General features: G+C 39.5%; 1 protein-coding gene across 7 annotated transcripts in view; it reads left to right on the plus strand.

The window, feature by feature from the left end:
* Positions 1 to 18,498, plus strand: part of rxraa (retinoid X receptor, alpha a) — a 158,218-nt gene that overhangs the window by 134,578 nt on the left and 5,142 nt on the right. For 5 of the 7 annotated variants that reach the window (XM_040000601.1, XM_040000602.1, XM_040000597.1 and 2 more), the window contains 5 exons: positions 3,485 to 3,669; positions 12,111 to 12,240; positions 13,516 to 13,648; positions 16,229 to 16,320; positions 17,850 to 17,955. In XM_040000601.1, the coding sequence (XP_039856535.1) occupies positions 3,485 to 3,669; positions 12,111 to 12,240; positions 13,516 to 13,648; positions 16,229 to 16,320; positions 17,850 to 17,955 (646 nt within the window). The remainder of the gene's footprint in view (positions 1 to 3,484; positions 3,670 to 12,110; positions 12,241 to 13,515; positions 13,649 to 16,228; positions 16,321 to 17,849; positions 17,956 to 18,498) is intronic. The other 2 variants (XM_040000599.1, XM_040000600.1) reach the window with 1 other exon arrangement.

The raw sequence follows: 18,498 nt of genomic DNA on the forward strand, positions 1-18,498 counted from the left end.
CTGGGACTGCAGACTTTGACCAGAGACTTTGAGCTTTAATTCAAAAGGTTTAACAAAAGTTTTCTTTTACCTGTTTAGGAATTACACTTATTTTTTTCCATAGTCTCCCATTTTCAGAGGCTATTAACATGGACTGGGTCTGTGCAAATGCAAATCCCATCTTTCTTGAAAACAGAATCTTCAGCTCCATCTCCTTTTTTCTTCTAAATCAGACGTTGGTCTTTAAGACTAACAGGTTTAGACGTCTGCAGTCAATCTTTGTCGGGGTTACGGCATAACCGACGTAAGTAGCTAACGCCGTTGCCATCATTCATGCTTCATTTCCGTGGTGTTAATTGCCTTGTGGTCGAGCCCCAGTGCTTTATATGTGGTGCCGGCCACCATAGAAACAAATAAACTCACAAGACGTTTTTTTTTTCCACCCTCTTGGGTGCCAATTCTTTGTTGTTGTTGATTTTTTTTGAAGCAAACATGATTTTCCACTTCTTTGTACTTCCAATAATTTTGGCAATTTCCCTCCAGGGATTTGCTGACATCTGTGAGTTCTTATATAAGGCAATGATTATTAATCTCTCTGATCCTTTCAATAATGACAGTAAAACACTGACAGAAGTGCATAGAAGGACTCCATAGTACTGAACAGGTGAATCACAGTCACATGGTAGTTGTTGCTGTTATAGCACACAATGAAATGAAGACTATCAAGTTCTGAATTGGAGCAAGAAACCGATGTGCTGCACATAGTTTCTAGCTATTTCTCATTTTTAACCCTCATCCCTTGTCGGGCTTTTAATATTCACATCACACAAACATAATTACAACACTTAATTATTCAATTTCACATGACTATCTGGTGTCGTTGTGTTTGGATAATAATTGCCTTTTACTTCCAAGTATTAAATAGAAAAACCACCCCAAACAAATACATAATACAACTTAGAGAAACACTGACTCTTCAGTTCTCATTGAGATTCTGGGATTCGTTTGCACTTCAAACCAATGGATTTTTTGGCTGCAGGTTTTAACCTGACTTATCTTGACTTTGGGGTGAACCTGGGTACTCTGGGTTCGGCTTTATTGCCCGTAATCGTTCTTGTTCAAAGGAGAATCATTTTGATGATCCGTTTGTGTGCTACACTTTATTCCCTCTGTTTTACCAGTTCTCAACTTTGCCTTTTTTTTGCATTTCTTTTTCAGAAATAGATTAATGGCACATCTTGAAACATGTGTCTGCTGCATACTGCCAAACCTCACCCATGCACTTGTTTTTATATCAAGTTCTCATGTCATCTTCAGCTTCTTCTTTTTTTTTAATATGGCTATATTGGCTCAAAGCAGTTCAAGAAACCCAGCAACACAACGTGAACACTGAGTTGACAGATAACTTTTGTAATTCATTATGGAGCAGCACAGTAAAGCGTCTCCAGGGAAAGCTTACAGTGGGGTTGAAAATGGTTCTGTTGTCTGAGGGGAGGAAAAACATTCTGTGAGGTGTGAATTTTAACACTCCATCTAGGTGTTAAAAATATTAGCCCTTTCAGCAGTGCTGTTAAGCACTCTTTTGCACGTTGAACAAGCCAGTTACTGCCTTTCTTCATCAAGGCAACCATGTTTACTGAAAAGAGTGCATAGATTACACTACTTGATGCTTGGAGATGGCTAAGAGATCTAAGGATGCAAAAACAGCAGCATGTGTTAACCAGGTGTCTGTGGGTGGTTACTGAAGAAAACGCAGTTAATGAGGAGAATAGGTTTCTTCTTTTCATCGGTATGTTTTGGAGGATATTCTATCTAAGGCCATTTTTTCCTGACCTTTACTTGGCCTCCCATCTCCTCTCTCTTGTTTTTATTTATGTCATTGTTGGGCTCTTTATTCCTTTCAAGGATATTATCATTTACTGCCTTCTGCCTCACTTGCAATGCTGCCTAAGCCTCCCCATGCAGCCCGGGGGCTGTGGTTGGAGAACATGGCAACAGTAGCCCAAAAGGCTGAGCGAATCCACAGAAAAACAGGATTAAATGAATTTATGCTCTCCCAGTCAGGAGAGTAGAGGAGGAGGAGGGGAGAATAAAGCTAACATGATTTCAGCCCTCCTCACCTCTCCCTGACTCCAACACAAGTATTCTACCCTTGAGCTGACCTCCACTGCCAGACAGCAGTTCCTCTAAAGTGGGGCCCCTTTCCCTCTCCTCCTCTAACAACCCCTGCTTTCCTTTCCCCCCACAACAAGACCACGGCCTCTCTGATTCGGGACTTGGAATAGAAACCAGAGTAAGGGAAACTCAAGAAGACAGATCTTCAGTCAGATCTGAAACCCCATTGTGTGCGATAGTGTATATCTGTGTGTGTGTGTGTGTGTGTGTGTGTGTGTGTGTGTGTGTGTGGCAGTGCAGCTCTCCAGGTGTGTGTATATAAACCTGCATGCTGACTTTAAATTTCCAACAGCCCTTTATTACAAAACACGTTATGTCAAGAGCTTTTTATTAATCCATGGCTGGAAGAAAAACATATTTAAAAAAAAGCCACAGTACTTTTTTCGGTGGTGTTTTGAATTAAGTGAATTACAGCCCTTTGAAAAGACGGAAAACACACAGACATGCGTCTTTTTCATTCTCACTTGAGGGTGGAGGTGCGGTTTCTCTTGCCTCGGCCGCAGTGAGTCTCTGTGTCTGCTCGGCACACAAACCATTTCCTGTGTCTGCTTGCCAAGCCAATCAGATGACAGAACCAGCACGGTTGCATTTGAATGTGTTTTTAGACACGATAAAGTCTTCATTGATTTGTGCTGAGACTTATTTTTTTAAGATGTTCTGGCTTCCATTCATGGTGTAACAAAAGAGTGACAGGCCAAATGTTATTTATTTATCTAGAAATGATCTGTGTATGCTAGTGAGCACTACGTAAAGAAGACTTATCTTTGATAAGGAAACTGGAAGATGTCCTTGGACATTTCCATGCTGCTTTGTTGTACATAATGCAGACCCAAGGTCTTTCTGTTTTCCATCCTCACTGCTGAAGCAATTATTGATGATTAAACTCTCTCGGCTATGTTTTTGCTGGCATTGTACATTCGGAGTTATGAACTATTCAGTTGCTTACCAAGATGCACTTAATGTCGAACACTAAATTACAGACTCAGGCAAGCACAAGCAGCCATGAACAAGCACCAGATATGTATTTAGTTCACTACCGATGTCGAGCCGAGTGTGGACAATTATTCTCACAAACGCAGCAAGAATTCAAGTGATTAATCAAAGGGGAAGATTCAGCACTGAAAACAGACTCAGGCTAGATGTTTGTTCACTAGTTGCAGGACTTGCAGTGCACAGTTTATTTATCACATTGAACCAAATTGTGAATGTGAACCAAAACAGCTGCTAAGCTTCACAGTCAAAACCCTATTAGCTTGCATTTTTCTTTCTTTCAAAGTGTGTTTTTGATCACATACTGACCTTGTAAAACAGCAGTAGTGACCGAAACCAGTTTTGTTACATGCAGCCGTTCAGGAGGAGCGCCAGCGAGCCAAGGAGAAAAATGAGAATGAGGTGGAGTCTACCAGCTGCGCCAACGAGGACATGCCCGTGGAGAAGATCCTGGAAGCCGAGGAAGCAGTAGAACCTAAAACCGAGACCTACATCGAGACCAACCTCGGTGTGCCATCAAACTCGGTGAGTTTTTTTGTGTAATGCAGATTCAGATTATATGATTTTATGTTTATATTTACACTCATAGGAGCACACACAGTGATTTATCTAGACTTACTTTGGATGGTGGGTCAGTTTTTCCACCTATTTAGTTCCCTCCATTTGATACGTGGTTACTGCTTTGAGTTCTTTTCTCGTTCTCAGTATTTTACTCACTTGACAGGATGATTATCTGTCAACTGTTTCATCTTGGCTGGCTTCACAGCTTCAGTCACGATCACCTGAAGACATTCAGTATTCCAATGGTGTTCTCAAGAAAACCAAACTCATCCAACTCATTCAAATGTCCAGACTGAATAATCTCTCAGTTTAACTGGTTTGGGTTCATCGCAACTTGAGGATGTGAACTTATTCAAATATTTCTCCTTCCTCACCGATTAAACCTTTATTATGCTTTCCATGTCTGTGAGTCTGCTCGGTTCCACTTGTGTCCAAGTGCCAGAAATTTGATCATCGGACGTGACCGTGAGGGTCCGTACGGACATCCGAGTGCCCGTCTATTTTTTGTGACCTGATGGACTTTTCTGCAGAGAATTTAGTTTACAGCTATGCATGTGCTCCAGTCGGTGGACTTCAAAGAAATATAACAAATATAACTACTCCACCGTTTCCAGCTATCTGCGTCCATGCCAGCAATGGAATATAATCAACGCATTATCCAAACTAAGCAGTAGCAGGAGGAAGGGTTTGTTGCAGTCTGGCTAAAGTGAGTGAGTTCATGAAAGATTGATGTGTCACAATCATATCAGAGTTTCTCTTGGTCCAAAGCCAACTTGTGTGTGTTAATGGACACCATAGGCTTGTTTTCTTTGAATAAGCGAGACCCATCCAGTCATGCACTGTTTAATGATATAATACATTTTTCTAATTCATTTAAGTTAAAATAACTGGCAATTTTTATTGAAATTGTCACTTTAAGAATAACAATACTGTGAATGCTTTTCAGCATTCACACTAATTAGTGATATGCACCATTGTTATACCAGTGGTACTAGTCATACTTAAGTATTAATTTCTGATTAGCTGGAAATTAGTTGTCAATAAAAATGCCTTAGCATTAAGCACAGGTTGATTCATTTATAGATCTCCTCTACTGTTTAAATTATTGTCAAAATGTCTTTTTTATTGCATTTATTGCTTAACACTATTGTTTTCAACATCTTGACTGGAAGCTTGAAAAACACAACATCTGTGTTCTGACTTCTTTCTTTCTTTTGTCATTTTCTTAAATGTGAAAGCTTCCCAACAGCTTTCACTTAGGAGCTCCTAGGTATTGGACAGTAAATACAATGAATCTCAGTTAAAAGGCAACTTAAAATCTCTGCATATGCATGCTAAATACTAAATGTAGTGGTTTGCAGTTAGTATAAAAGAGCTGTTCACTTTTAGATTTATGGCTTATGAGTTATATTTTAGAAATTTATGCTTCAAAAGACTCACTGGAGCTGCTCCACCATTGTCCACAAGTTGTTTTAATTCTTTCCATGTGTGAGTGCTTCATGTATTTCAGTTCTGCAGTGAAGAGTGCCAAACGTATAAGTCAAGTCAGATTTGCCTGCATGTGGATATGCTTGCTGTAGTAATGTTTCACATCAACCATGTTTCAGATAAATTACACATTTTAGTTCCCTGTTTTTTAAAGCTTGCGGCTGTTTTTCTCATCTACCTGCTGCCTGATGGTAAACATGTTACTGAATATCAAATATAAATACCTTTGTTATCTCCTTCAGGGCTTTTTAGGTTACCACTTGTGGACTCAGGAACTAGCTTACCTGGTCTATTAGCTCCTTCACTCAGCTGTGTGTTTCCTCATATATGCCCCTTAGTATCAGCTGGGCACTGTGGGCTGTCTTTGACACAGTGGAGACTAGGAGTGATGAATAATGCAACAGGCAGACTGTTCCTGAAAGCATACCACAAAGCCTCAGCTTTCTCAGGAATTCTGCTGGGAAACATGGGAAACAGAGGAGCTGTGCAGAAGCCTACCAAAGGAGGCGGGGAGGGGGGAGAGATGGGAGAGTGAGACTGAATGAGGGAGGGAGAGAGAGGGGACTTCTTCTGGGATTCATCTGCTTCGGGGGAAGGAAATGTCTTGTGAAGTAAAGGTAGAAATGTGAAGGCTGTTATGTGAGTAAATGGGAGCTATTTTCGGGGGGCCAGATGGAAATGTAGGAGATGAGCGTTGGCATTATAGGGAGAGGAAGGAGGAGTAGGGATTCATGGGGGAGCGGCTAGCAGCTCAGACATACTAATGCACTGAGTGTTTGGGCTCTGCCACGCTGGGTCCCTCGATGCCCGCTGCCTGCCCAACACCAAGAGGAAGATTTCTAAGGGCCTCCAGAACAGATTAGAAAACCGCAGTGAAAGTGTTTAAAGGCTTGCTTTAAATGTATTCTTTGCCAAGTCCTGAGCAAAATCGTATTGGAAATCATATGAATATGCTGAAAATAGTTTTAAAAATTAAATGTAATGCATTATACTGATGAATGTATCAAAGGCAATTTGGGATTCAGTATTCTGCCCGAGGACACTTTGGTCATGTGAAGTGAAGGAGCTGGAGATCAAACCACTAACCTTTTGATTGGTAGTCGCCTTCCTTTACCTTCTAAGCTACAAACAGATATCTGCCTGTTAAATACACAAATATTCAGGGTCATCAAGGGTCAAGAGCTTTTTGGTTTCTTTTTGTTGTCTGTTTGTAGCCGAAGTTTAATCGATGCATGGAAATAAATAAAATAAATGTCTGCATTGAAAGCAAAACAGAGGAAAGGTATTTATCGAAATATAATCTCGCGAATATTATTGTTAGAGATTTAAATATTTATCAGCTGAATCTGCTCTCATGAGCAGTGAGTGGCTAATAGAATAGAGTCCAATATCCTCATGCTGGAAGCCGTGAAAAATCCCCACTGCCCCCAGAGGCAAAGTCATCATACTAGTCAATGGGCTTAGCAAAAAGATAAAGTGTAACAGAGTCTAACAAGGCTAAACACTGTTGCCAGAAGAATAAACAGAAGTTGTTCTTTAATTATCTTCAACCATAAAAAATCTTTCATAATGTTAGCTGTGTTTGCACTTAATGTTACCAAGCTACTGTAAGATATATGTGAATATATATATATATAAGTGGTACAGGGCTTCTTCATGATGATGAAAGCAGCGGAAAACCTCTCAAAGGTGAACTGGATTCCAGGCTATTGGTAGGACATGCCCAGCAACAATTGGTGTCACTCAGTTTGTCCACCAACCAAGTATTGGTAGCCTGGGCTGTGGTGGGCATTTAAAATTCTTAGCCACTACTGTATATAAAGCCTAAACCAGGACATTAAGTATAGCTGGATATGACGAGGAATAAAAAATGAAATATAATTTTGTTTTTTGATTTGAGTGAGCGGATCCTTTAATTGAAGTGAAGCCTGCAATGTTGGCAGAGGCTTGGCATGCATTCTGTCCTGACTACAAGGACTCCTCTGCTATCCAAATGCTGTTCCCCTGCCTCCCCCCTACCAGGTCTCCATTGAGAACCAGTGCTCCATGTTGTAATTAATCACATGACCTGGGTCATGAGTGTACACCATGAATAGGCCACCGCCACTGTCTAATGGTCGGGGTCTGGCCAAGCTGAATAAAGTGTGTTTATCTCATGCTGACCTAGAACAGGAGTTAAACAGTCGTTAGTAATATGCCTTTAGTCAGTGAGAGAGAGGTCTTCTTCTAAGTAGGAAGGGCAGAGGGGAAAATGTTATCATTCACTAATCCTTAGGGTTTACTTCCATTTTATACATCCCATTTTCTTTCTTTTTTTGTGTTATTTCTTGCTGTTATTTCTACTATATTTGAATTACTTTATGGAGAATTTTAATAAAAGGTCTTATCTTTCTGTTAACTGTAATTATGACATATGAAGAAAGGCTTTTTTTGTTGTTGGTTTTTTTTTTTTTAAATCTAAAAAGTGGGACACTTGAGTAATTCATTTTTATCCTGATCTGTGTGAGTACCCAATTTTCTCTCTGTTGTCACTCTAGTACAGTGTGGTTCAAGCACAATAATGAAAGACTGAAGGGCAAATCTTTTGTCTCCCCATGAAAATTTCATAGGGAAGAATGCAAGTTGCTCTAGTAATCGACCGCAGCAGTGGAAGGGTGTCTTGCTAGAAACACTTTGATTTGCCTGGATTGCAGACAGTTTTGTTTGTGGCAGACGTATAAAAAAAATGCCTAAATAATAGAGGTGGGAATCACCATACATCCCACGATACGATATTATCACAATACTTAATGCACGATACGATATTATTGCAATTTTTAAAAATATTTTGCGATATTCAGATTCTGTACATAAAGGTAAACTTTATCAATATTCATTTTATCTAATATCAAAGTCTCACACTCAGTCTTTCTCTCATTTCAGTCAGTTTTATTGTTGACAAACTGAACGGTTTGTATTACAGTCTAGTCCAACTTAACTGAATGCAACCATCTGATACAATTATAGCTATTCTGAACTATGCAATTTATGAAAACTATGCAGCCCATTCAGCAACTGAAGAATGTGAAAGTAAATTAAAACAAAATATAATTTTACATTAAATAAAAAAAGTTTTAAACTTAATTAAAATAAAACATGTCTTAAATTTAGTTTATTGCTGGCAAAAAAAAGTTAAACACATTTGGACAGTGAAGGAATGTCAGGATTCTTGCTCAGAAAAAGGATCAACGTGCTCTGAAGTCAGAGCATGTTCCAGTCCACAAAAACTTTTTTGTAACAAAATATCGATTTCTGCTGTCCCTGTATCGATACATTATTAGCAAACAAAATATCACGATACTACACAGTATCGATTTTTTCCCCCACCCCTACTAAATAAGCTACCCCCCCAAAAAACAAAAACAAAAAAACAGTAAATGTCCGTTTATGACCTTACTCTCTGTGTCAGGTGGGTTTTTTGGTGCTCTTGCTGTTTTTCCTCCACATTTTTTGCCACTAATCTCCAAATTAAAAGAAAAAGAAGTAGTCTTTCTACCTGACCTGTAAGATAATTTTTTTTATAACTGTAGAGGTTATCCTTTCATGGGTCAGGGGCTGATAACATCCCAAAGTCCACTCTTTGGCTTGAACAGTAAGTACAGTAGATGTAATGCTGTACTTAGATGAATTGTTTGAGGGAGTTGTAAGCCCCTCTCCTCGTCATCTTCACAGACGGTGACAAAGAAACCAGGTCAGTGTAAACACAGCTAAGATAGCCATGCAACATTCATAAGGTTTGCCATGTTTAACGAGAACCCTGGGACTTGTATTCTTATGGGGAGCGGTGGCTCAATTGTGGCGCACGCTGAAGCCCCCTGTGGTTTTTATTTGTTTTTTGCTGGGCTGTGCCCTTTGGAATGAATTAACCGGATCTGTTTATGTTTTGGGGAGGAAGCGCAGTTCACGAAAACTGTCGTACTGAGCTGCGGCGTCCACATCTCCCACGGAGATCAGATGCTGAAATATTCATAAGGTGCCTGTTTTCTTTCTCTCCCTGAAGAAAAAAAAACAAGATGACTTACAGTTTTCAAAACAGTGTAGGCTTTGTGTCTGGTTTAAGTTTTTCAGATTTGAGCTGCGTATTTGTGATGCTCTGCAGTCAGTGTGTTAGTTTCACACTGCAGGGAGGGAATGTAGTGGAGAGGATGGGATAGTCTTTGCCCTGTGTTTTATAAAAGGAGAATGTGAGTGAAGAGATATTTTCTCCTTCATCTTGAGCTAATCTTCTCTGGAGAGCTGCAGTTGATGTCAGGATCCTCCTAGCTTTTAGCATCGATCTGTGGGATTTGGAGGAGAAGTTGGGGAGAAGTTGCTAACTGTTTTTGTCAGAGGGCGAGTTCATGTGGAGCTACTTAGAATTTAGGGATGCTGACTTGATTTAAAATTATGCACAAAAGCATGTTCACAAAGCCTTTGTTTACACACATGCATATCAAGAGTAGCATGTGTACTCTTGGGATGGCTGTGAATTACTTGTCAGAGAATGGCAGTATTGTTGTGGATTTTTTTAACCCAAAGCCCAGATGGAGTTACAGTTTACTGAGTTAGTCATGGAGCATGTATGCATTGCATTAGTATTCTACCGCTACTCCCCAAGGGTCAAAGAACAATACTTTTGAATCAAATGTGACAGGACAGTTAAGGAGAACAAGTCCTTGTCTTTGCAATTTTGCATTCATTGCATGCAGAAGTTGTCTTCTTCTATAAAGGACACACTTATCATTAGATATACATTAGCAGATAAGGATCAAATCTGGCTTTGTTTTCACCTCAACTTCAGTTTGTATGTTAAAAAAATAAGCTCTAAATAAAAGACATGCATTTATTTAGGCTCATACCATTATTTTGTTGACTAAAGCTAAAAAGGTGCACACATTCTTTTCCCTTTCATTTTTTTGGTGAGCGGGAAACGTTTGTTTTCAGGAATTAAATTTTGTATGTTGCGTTGTCTATCAATGAACACGTTTTTTTTTTGCTCTTGGTGCAGCTATGACAACTTCTATAAAAGCAATTTTGGCAGTTTGCCGGTCTGGAGCTTTCAGGTGCGTGTTAACACAATACCACAGTCTTCCCGGTGGGGAGCAGACGTCCCAGCAAAATCACCCCAAGGGCAGATGATGCACTGCACAAAGATCTCAGACAGGCCTCAGTTAGCGTGCTAAATGTTGAAGTTCATAACAAAAGACCGAACAAGTATGGCCTCTTCACTCTTCAAAGAACATGACAGAATGGCTTAGGTCCGTGAGGTTGCAACTGAACAAACCTCGAGACGAAAACCCCAAGCAATGCCATTTGGACAGAGTGTTTGGCCACAATGCACGGCATCACATTTGGTGAAAACCAAACACAACACCTCATACCAACTGTCAAGAAAAGAAGTGGAGGCATGATGATTTGACCTGGGGACCTTTCTGTCCTTGGGTCAACGATGAACTCACGATGAAATGTGAGGCCATTTGTCTGACTGCTAGAGCTTCCGGTTATATGACCAAAATTTGGTCGTATATAACTGGCCAGCAACAAGACCACAACAGATTGGCTGGAAAAAAAAATATTTCAATTGTTGCATTGGCCCACAAATCTGTGCAAATATCAACCCAACTGAAATATTGTGGTGGGACCTAAAGAGAACTGTGCATAAACAAATGCTCTTAATGAACTGCAGCAACGTAGTGAAGAAAGGACCCAAATTCATCCACGATGATGTTGAGAGGTGTTACTTGAAGTCATTTCTGCCAAATGTGGTTATCAGCATAATTACACAATCATTATTAGAAGCACTACTGTGAGCACATTGGTTTAACATTTTACAAAGCCGTTCCTGGTGCTGTGATAAAGTCCTCTTTGAGCTCCTAACCACTTGCTCTGTAGTAAAGTGTCAGTGGAGCCTCTCGAGGGCCTCTTGAGCTCTACTAGCTGTCAGAGAGGCTGATTTGTGTTTTGGCTAAAAGGTCCCCAAAGAAAGAGTCAGCTCAGCGAAAGTTGTTTTTTCACTGACAGCTCTCTGCAGGTATTTCCTCCACAAGCTGAGACAGAATCACTGTTTGTTTTTTCACCGTACCTCTTTAGAAGATATTATTCACGGCGGGCACTCATGTTGGTGTCAGTGTGTGTGTGATTACGTAGTTATAGGTACTGTGCCATGAAAAAAGCCCCTTACTGATTTCTTATTTTTTTTGCACTTTTGTCACAGTTACATGTTTCAGATCATAACACAAATTTTAATATTAGACAAAGATATACTGAGTAAATACAAATGGAGTTTTAAAATCGATATTTTAAATTTACTAACCCTTTAAAACCTGAACCATGAAATAACTGCCAGAAATCTATAGAAAATCTCTCTATATAAATATATATAAAAAATATTTGATATATCAAATTTTAATCTGCATATGTATGAGTTTTAATTTGTATTACATTTGCTACATTAGCCATATTTTTGCAATTTAGTCATTAAAAATGTGTTAAAAAATGTGTTATGCCAATTATATTTTATAGTGTTTAAAAAGTCACGCTGATGATATAGAAGTCTCAAAAACTCACAAAAACACATGCATCAAATACGATACGCTTGGCTTTAAAAGGTTAAGGAAATCAAAACCTTCCTTGCACCATGTGAAAAAGTAATTGCCCCCTAAACCCTAATACCTGGTTGTACCACCATTGGTGGCAAGTGTGAGAAATATGCAAAAGAACTAAGAAATCAGGAAGGGAGGGGAAATACGTTTTCATAGCACTGTAGCTCAATTATGCCCTAGCACAAGGCTCTCAGCCAAAAGACACAAAGCTAACATTTCAATCTTATTTAATTCACACTGTAGTTGATTTTCTGACTTTTTTTAACCTCTTCTATCTTTGTCTCTCGTCCCCTGCAGCCCAACGACCCAGTGACAAATATATGTCAAGCAGCTGACAAACAACTTTTTACCCTGGTTGAGTGGGCTAAAAGAATCCCCCACTTCTCTGAGCTGCCGCTGGACGACCAGGTCATCCTTCTACGAGCAGGTCTGTCGAGCTGACTTAAGTATTTTGCATGATCTAACCAGCAAACAATTTGCAGTGATTGGCAGTGATGATATATAATTAACAGGATATGGGTTGGAATCAATGGTCATTGTTATATGAATAAATTGAATCAAATTTGCTGGTTCAACAAACCACTGATTACTCAGTGTAAGATGTATTGTATTATGCCCACTGACTGTGTATTAAAAAGACAAATAATTGCTGCTGTTTAAAATAACAAGGGTTAAACAAAAACAAAAATAAAAATAACAGAATCACAGGACATTGTTTTCATTGTTAAATAAGTCACATTTGTAGATACAACAGATGCCCATGAACATTAATAATATAGTCAGAAAAAAAGAGAACACTAAACTACTCTGGCCATAACCTTGGATACCTCTCAGTCATGTGACTGATGCGACAGACCCAGAGTCTCTTCATGCATCTGCTGTATGAGGAAAAGCAAGCATCACAGAAGCAGCGACGTAAAACGGAGAGTGAATCATCTGTCACTTCTGCTACAGTCACTAACGTCACATGCAGGAAGGTCTTTTGGGTTCTCCCAACACATTGCCCTTGTTGCTTGCCTGTCACTCTAAATTACACCATTATTTACTAAATCCTCCTCCAGGAAAAAAAAAATGCTATAACGCGCCCATCCCTTACCCTAAAAAAACAAATAAAATAAATAAATCCTCCCATCATTCTTATCCTTTGCACATATAAAAAGATGGAGAGACTTCAGCAAAGCGGAGAGAGAGACATTATTCGGCAACGCTCGTCTCTGCTCTCAGGTTTTCTATAAATAACCGCTTTAGTTCTGCTGTATCACAGATAAAAGCATCCCGGCTCCGCTCATACCCAACTCTACTCTGGGGAGAAGAGGCGGGTGTTGCCAGGCAGAACAGTTAAAGGAGCCCTGTCACTCAAACGGCAGCGTCTTGTGTCTTCGGCGCTCCGTGTCGAGCCCCCTGCTTTGGCGCATCAAGCCTGTTGTCTTTATTGCGATGGCAGGCGCAGTTCATCCCGTTTACACGCTTGTCTCTTTAGAAAGCATGATTCAAATGTCTTAGTAATAACCTGATGCCTGTGCTTGAGAAAGCTGCATGCTTTTAGTGCGCAGCTTAATTGATTCATTGGAATTCCCTCCTTTGTTGTCAGTTTCATTTTGCTCGAATGCTGTGTGAACTTTTGTACTGGGGATTTCAGAGAGTGTGAGTGGTTTTATTTCTCATACTTTTTTCTCAGTCCCTCTCCTCATCTCTTTCTCAGGTTGGAACGAGCTCCTCATTGCATCCTTTTCGCACCGCTCGATAGCGGTTAAAGACGGGATTCTGCTGGCAACGGGGCTGCACGTTCACCGCAACAGCGCCCACAGTGCCGGAGTGGGAGCCATCTTTGACAGGTTACTAAATTTTCTTGGACTTAGTGACATCTAAATTCATGTAGAAACTGCACCAAAAACTTTTGTAAATAATATATTAGGTAGCACTTTCTAAAGGTGTGCTTGAGTAGCATGTAATGCAACCTGAAAGTAGTGCTTTGATAATATTGTGATTTATAAAGGTGGCCTATTTTTTAAGTTAATAAAAGTTAAAGAGTTAGAAAAGTATTAGAGCCTTACCGATACTCATATTTAGTATCAGCCGATATTTTGTTTAACATCAAGGGACACAAAACATTTGTTAAGTGTATTTATTTATTTATAAGTCCTTACTAAGATGTTGTAGCATTTTAAAAAATAAACTTGTTTCATTGTTACAAAAACATTTGGATTAGTCCTTTATTCTCTGCCTAACTTTTGTCAGATCAGCTGATTTGGCGGTCTAAACACATTGCATTAGAGAAGTTGTAGAGGGCCCCCTGGTGGACAAACTATGCAGCATCAATCTCGTAACATGGTTAAAGTTAGTTCTCCTGTTTCTTCATATATTTTAAAATTTTTATTTATCGGCTGTTTAAAAATACTGATATCAATATAATGGCAAATGAGTAATATCAGCCAATAATATCGGCTCATCGGTGTATCGGTGTATCAGTCTCTCTAATGATAATACGTTAGCATTAGAAACTCAGACTAAAACTCAGAGCAAAGTCTTTGTCAGCTGTGAAATCCCATGAGGTTTTGATACAGCACAGATATTGTCAATTTGGAATAATAACTGTAACAATTCCAGTGCGTCTTTGTGAGCTGGATGTACACGCTGTTGTGTCGTACAGGCTCCCTTTAATTGGCACTTGGACAATTTACATCTGTAGTTGTTTTTCTTGGCCTTAATTCATTAATTATACTGCATTTTGTGGCGTATTTTCAGTTGCATCTACAATGCAAAGCAGCACTCTTTCACAGCATTCTTCCATTATGATTTGTTCTTAACATCACTTGCCCCAAAATCCAAATAACGGATGTTGATCCAATTCAAGAGACAAGCTCCTTGCGTTCTGCTGTGCCAGACATTGGATTTTTGTTGTATATTTGTCTTTTAGTCCAACTTCAAGCTTTGTGCTGCAGGGACCAGCTGTGATTGGCAAACACAGACACATGATCAAGTGCTGATTTAGAGAGTGCCTAAATTGCTTTTGCTTTGCGTTTTATATTGGCAGAGTATGCATTTTAAATGTCATAATTGTGGGAAGACAAAATTCTGATCGAGATTAAAATTCTATTAAATGTCCACCCCTTGTAGAATATTTCATGTAACATTTAATCGAAACAATGAAATGTTACACAAAATGGAGAATACTGTAAACCGCAGGTGGGCTTTACAGAAAACCAAGCAGCACAGGCACAATTGATTGACTCCAATATATAAAATATTTACGCCTGTACACAACAGGGGTCACACAGAACCTCTCATATCTTATATAGACAATCCATGCACCATAGAGTCACAGCGCAGCTGGATGCAGGAACCACCCTTATGAAAGTTTGTCAAACGTATAAGAAAAATATATCTTACATTTTGTATGTATTGGTTTGGGATTTTTTGTAAATATATATTTTTTTAAACTACATTACTCTTGAACAGTTCTGGTCATGGATTGTTATTATATTTTGAAAATTAAAAACTGCAAATGAAGCGCATGTTTCCTTGCACAGTTTTGGAGCCAGCAGAGAATTTGCAGCTGCACGTGCTGTCATCAGACTCAGTCAAGCCACAGTCAAACTTTGAGTACTTTCTTTGTGTCTCCCTTCTTGCGCCTCTGATCAGCAGCCTGTGCGCTCAGTCATCAGCGTTCACAGCCACAGGACATATTCCATCTCTTTATTAACTGTGGCAAGCATTAAGATGCAGAGAACTGATAATGTTTCTTTATCTGGTCCACTGTCTCTTCTCCATACAAATGAAGAGACTGATCAACTTAAACGCTTGAGTCCCTTTCCTCTCTCTCTCCCTCTCTGTCTTTTTTTAAGCTCTGTTGTTCCTCCTTAGAGCAAATTGAATTAGAATGAGCTAAGAGCCACAATTGACTTTACTATCTGGGCGCGAGGAGCAGAAAGAAACGGAGTGAGAGGGAAAATAAAGAGTGCCAGGGAGAGGGTGTGACCGAGTCAAAGTGGGGTGAGGAGTTCGAGCGACTCCACACGCCACCACTCCCACCCGTGATGTCACACACAGACAGTGGGAGCACTGGTGTTAGATTACAGCTTGTGTTTACTCTGCGGCTTTCGTTTTATGAAAACCATGTACTAAATATAATTACTTTGCAGGGCTGTAAACTTTTCCACTGATCTAACTGTGCCAGTGTGGGCCCAGAGTAAGCTTGTGTGCATGTGTTTTCAAATAGAGGCAAACTTGAAAGTGGTTAAAACTGTATTTGCAATGCACCAGTCAAAAAAAAAAAAAGTGTGATCTTTAATTTTCTGCCACTGGTTTAGTTTCATTTTACACAAATATTATCTATTAGCCAAGAATTAAATATTCTTGACATAGTATTTTAACCTGAGTAGCATCTCTGACTGTCTCCTGTTGCTTTTGTGCAGAGTGCTGACAGAGCTGGTGTCAAAGATGAGGGACATGCAGATGGATAAGACAGAACTGGGGTGCCTTCGAGCTATTGTCCTTTTCAACCCAGGTAACCATTGTGTATATTATATAAAAGCTTTCATTTGCTGTTTGTGCAATGCAAACTCTTGTTTCTTTTTTTTAGTTTCAACTTTCATAAAAAAAAAAAAAAATTCAGTAATGTAAAATGACTAAAAATCTTTTAGAGAAATGGGTCATCAAACTACTGCGCTGTGTAATTCTTCCTTCAGAGTAATTGTTTTATACTGGCTTTTTTTTTCTTTCTGAACATCAGCGTATTCCAGTGAAATGCAACTTTTATTAAAAGTATAAAGATCTTGTGCACTGTGGCGTGGTGCTGCTACTGTTTCTAGCTATAATCAGCCGACACAGACGTTGCAGGAATAGAATATGAGTCATTGAGGACTCGAAGCGTAACGCTTAGTCAACACAAACTCTTCAACTTTGATTATTAAACCTTATCCCACAGCAGGCTTAAAATAGAACATGACAAATGTGTCTTATCCTCATTGGCTCAGCTTTCATTTGGCTTTAATCAATTCCAGTGGGAACAACTTTTCACATTGGGGAAATGGTCTCAAAATGCTGCTAGACTTTTGTTAAAAGTAAATATAACGTATTTAGATTCAAGAACGCTGTTGCGTTGTGCATCACTTATGTCTCAGCTCTGGTATCTCAGCTTGTAATGGAAACTATCTCTTTGAGTTGACCTTGATCCTCTCAAGGCACCATTTTCACTTGAAATTGATGAATTCTCATTTATTTTGTAATTTGACAACCTTGTGTAAATTTTACTACATTCCCCTGCAAAGATCCAAAGAAAGAGTGCGCTCTTTAATTGAGGCCCGTGTCTTGCCAAGGCACTTCTGCTATGAGTGTGCTGTTCTGTATTTAAACCTTATCCAAATGGAATCTAAGTGGACTGAACTAACTCATGAATGTGACCCAGGTTTTTAGTGACTCAGTAAGGGAGGCTCCCTGAATCTCTCTGGGGCTCTGCGGATCTGCTCACCCCGGACACACTGATCCTCTGTGTTTCACATTTTGTTCAGGCCATACCCAGACCCACTGGCCCCTGTTCACTTTTCCGCCTGATTCCTTGTTAATTAGGGGTTTGCAAGACTACACTGACGGGGAAAAAAACATACGGTGGTGGGGGTGAAGGGAACAGCAAGGCAAAAATGGCCCTCAGTCCTTTTCTTTCCCACACTGTGTGATCTGGTCCAGCCATTAACAACCAATGTACATTCATTGATTGTCAACTTCACAATGCTTTGTTCGTCAGAAATGTTAATCAAAGATGAGTCCAGTGAAGCTTAAATTGGTGCAGCTTGAGAATTGCGGTCTTAATTGGACTAGCCCAGAATGTGGAGATGCTTTTCCATATTGAGTTATGCTAGTTTTTCCACTGGGCAAAAGTGCAGATTTGAAAGCTTTTTCACGCCTACTTGTTTACTTCTTTGGGTTTTTTTTTCTTTTTATAGTGAAGAAGAATGTCCAGTTGTGTACAAATAACAGCAGCACAGCCTAGCCACGTGGTGTAGTGAATTCTTTTGTTCTTTCTGCCACTCTCCGCAGACTCTAAAGGTCTGTCCAACCCAGGCGAAGTAGAAGCTCTGAGAGAGAAAGTCTACGCGTCTTTAGAGGCCTACTGCAAACAGAAATACCCAGAGCAGCCTGGCAGGTAAGATCATAAACACAGAGCCCTTATTGTTACATTACCAGTTTGTGGTGCTGAGAAAATCAAGAGCACGAGTGTGTTTATTGTTGAAGCTGTTATTAATATTTAAAGTCTCAACCCAGACAGCCTCTCATGAGGTAGAAGTCAAAGAAAAAAGCTTGAAGTACATCCACACAAGAAATGTGTTTTATCAGTAGCTTTGAGTTCACCGTGTTATCAGTTTTGACATAGACTGTATATCAAAAATTGATGTTGTGAATTGGTATATGAATCATTGACAGAATTTCTGGATTTTTTTTAAACCAAATGTGACCGTATTAGTTGAGTTGATACAGTGGATGATGTTTTAACTTATAGTATAAGCTTGATTTATGTGATACTAATTCTTTGTGTTTTTTTAATCGGATGGCAATTTTGGTCATCAAAAACAAGGGGGGTATAGATATTTGCTACATTTTGTTGCAAACATGTTGGGCATGTTATCATGAGGGTATATGGGGACTGGTTAGCTTTTGGAATCAGCCTCAAGTGGTTGTGTCAGGAATT

The sequence above is a fragment of the Simochromis diagramma genome, unplaced genomic scaffold (genome assembly GCF_900408965.1).
Source record: "Simochromis diagramma unplaced genomic scaffold, fSimDia1.1 OVJJ01000596.1, whole genome shotgun sequence".
NCBI classification, from domain to species: Eukaryota; Metazoa; Chordata; class Actinopteri; order Cichliformes; family Cichlidae; genus Simochromis; species Simochromis diagramma.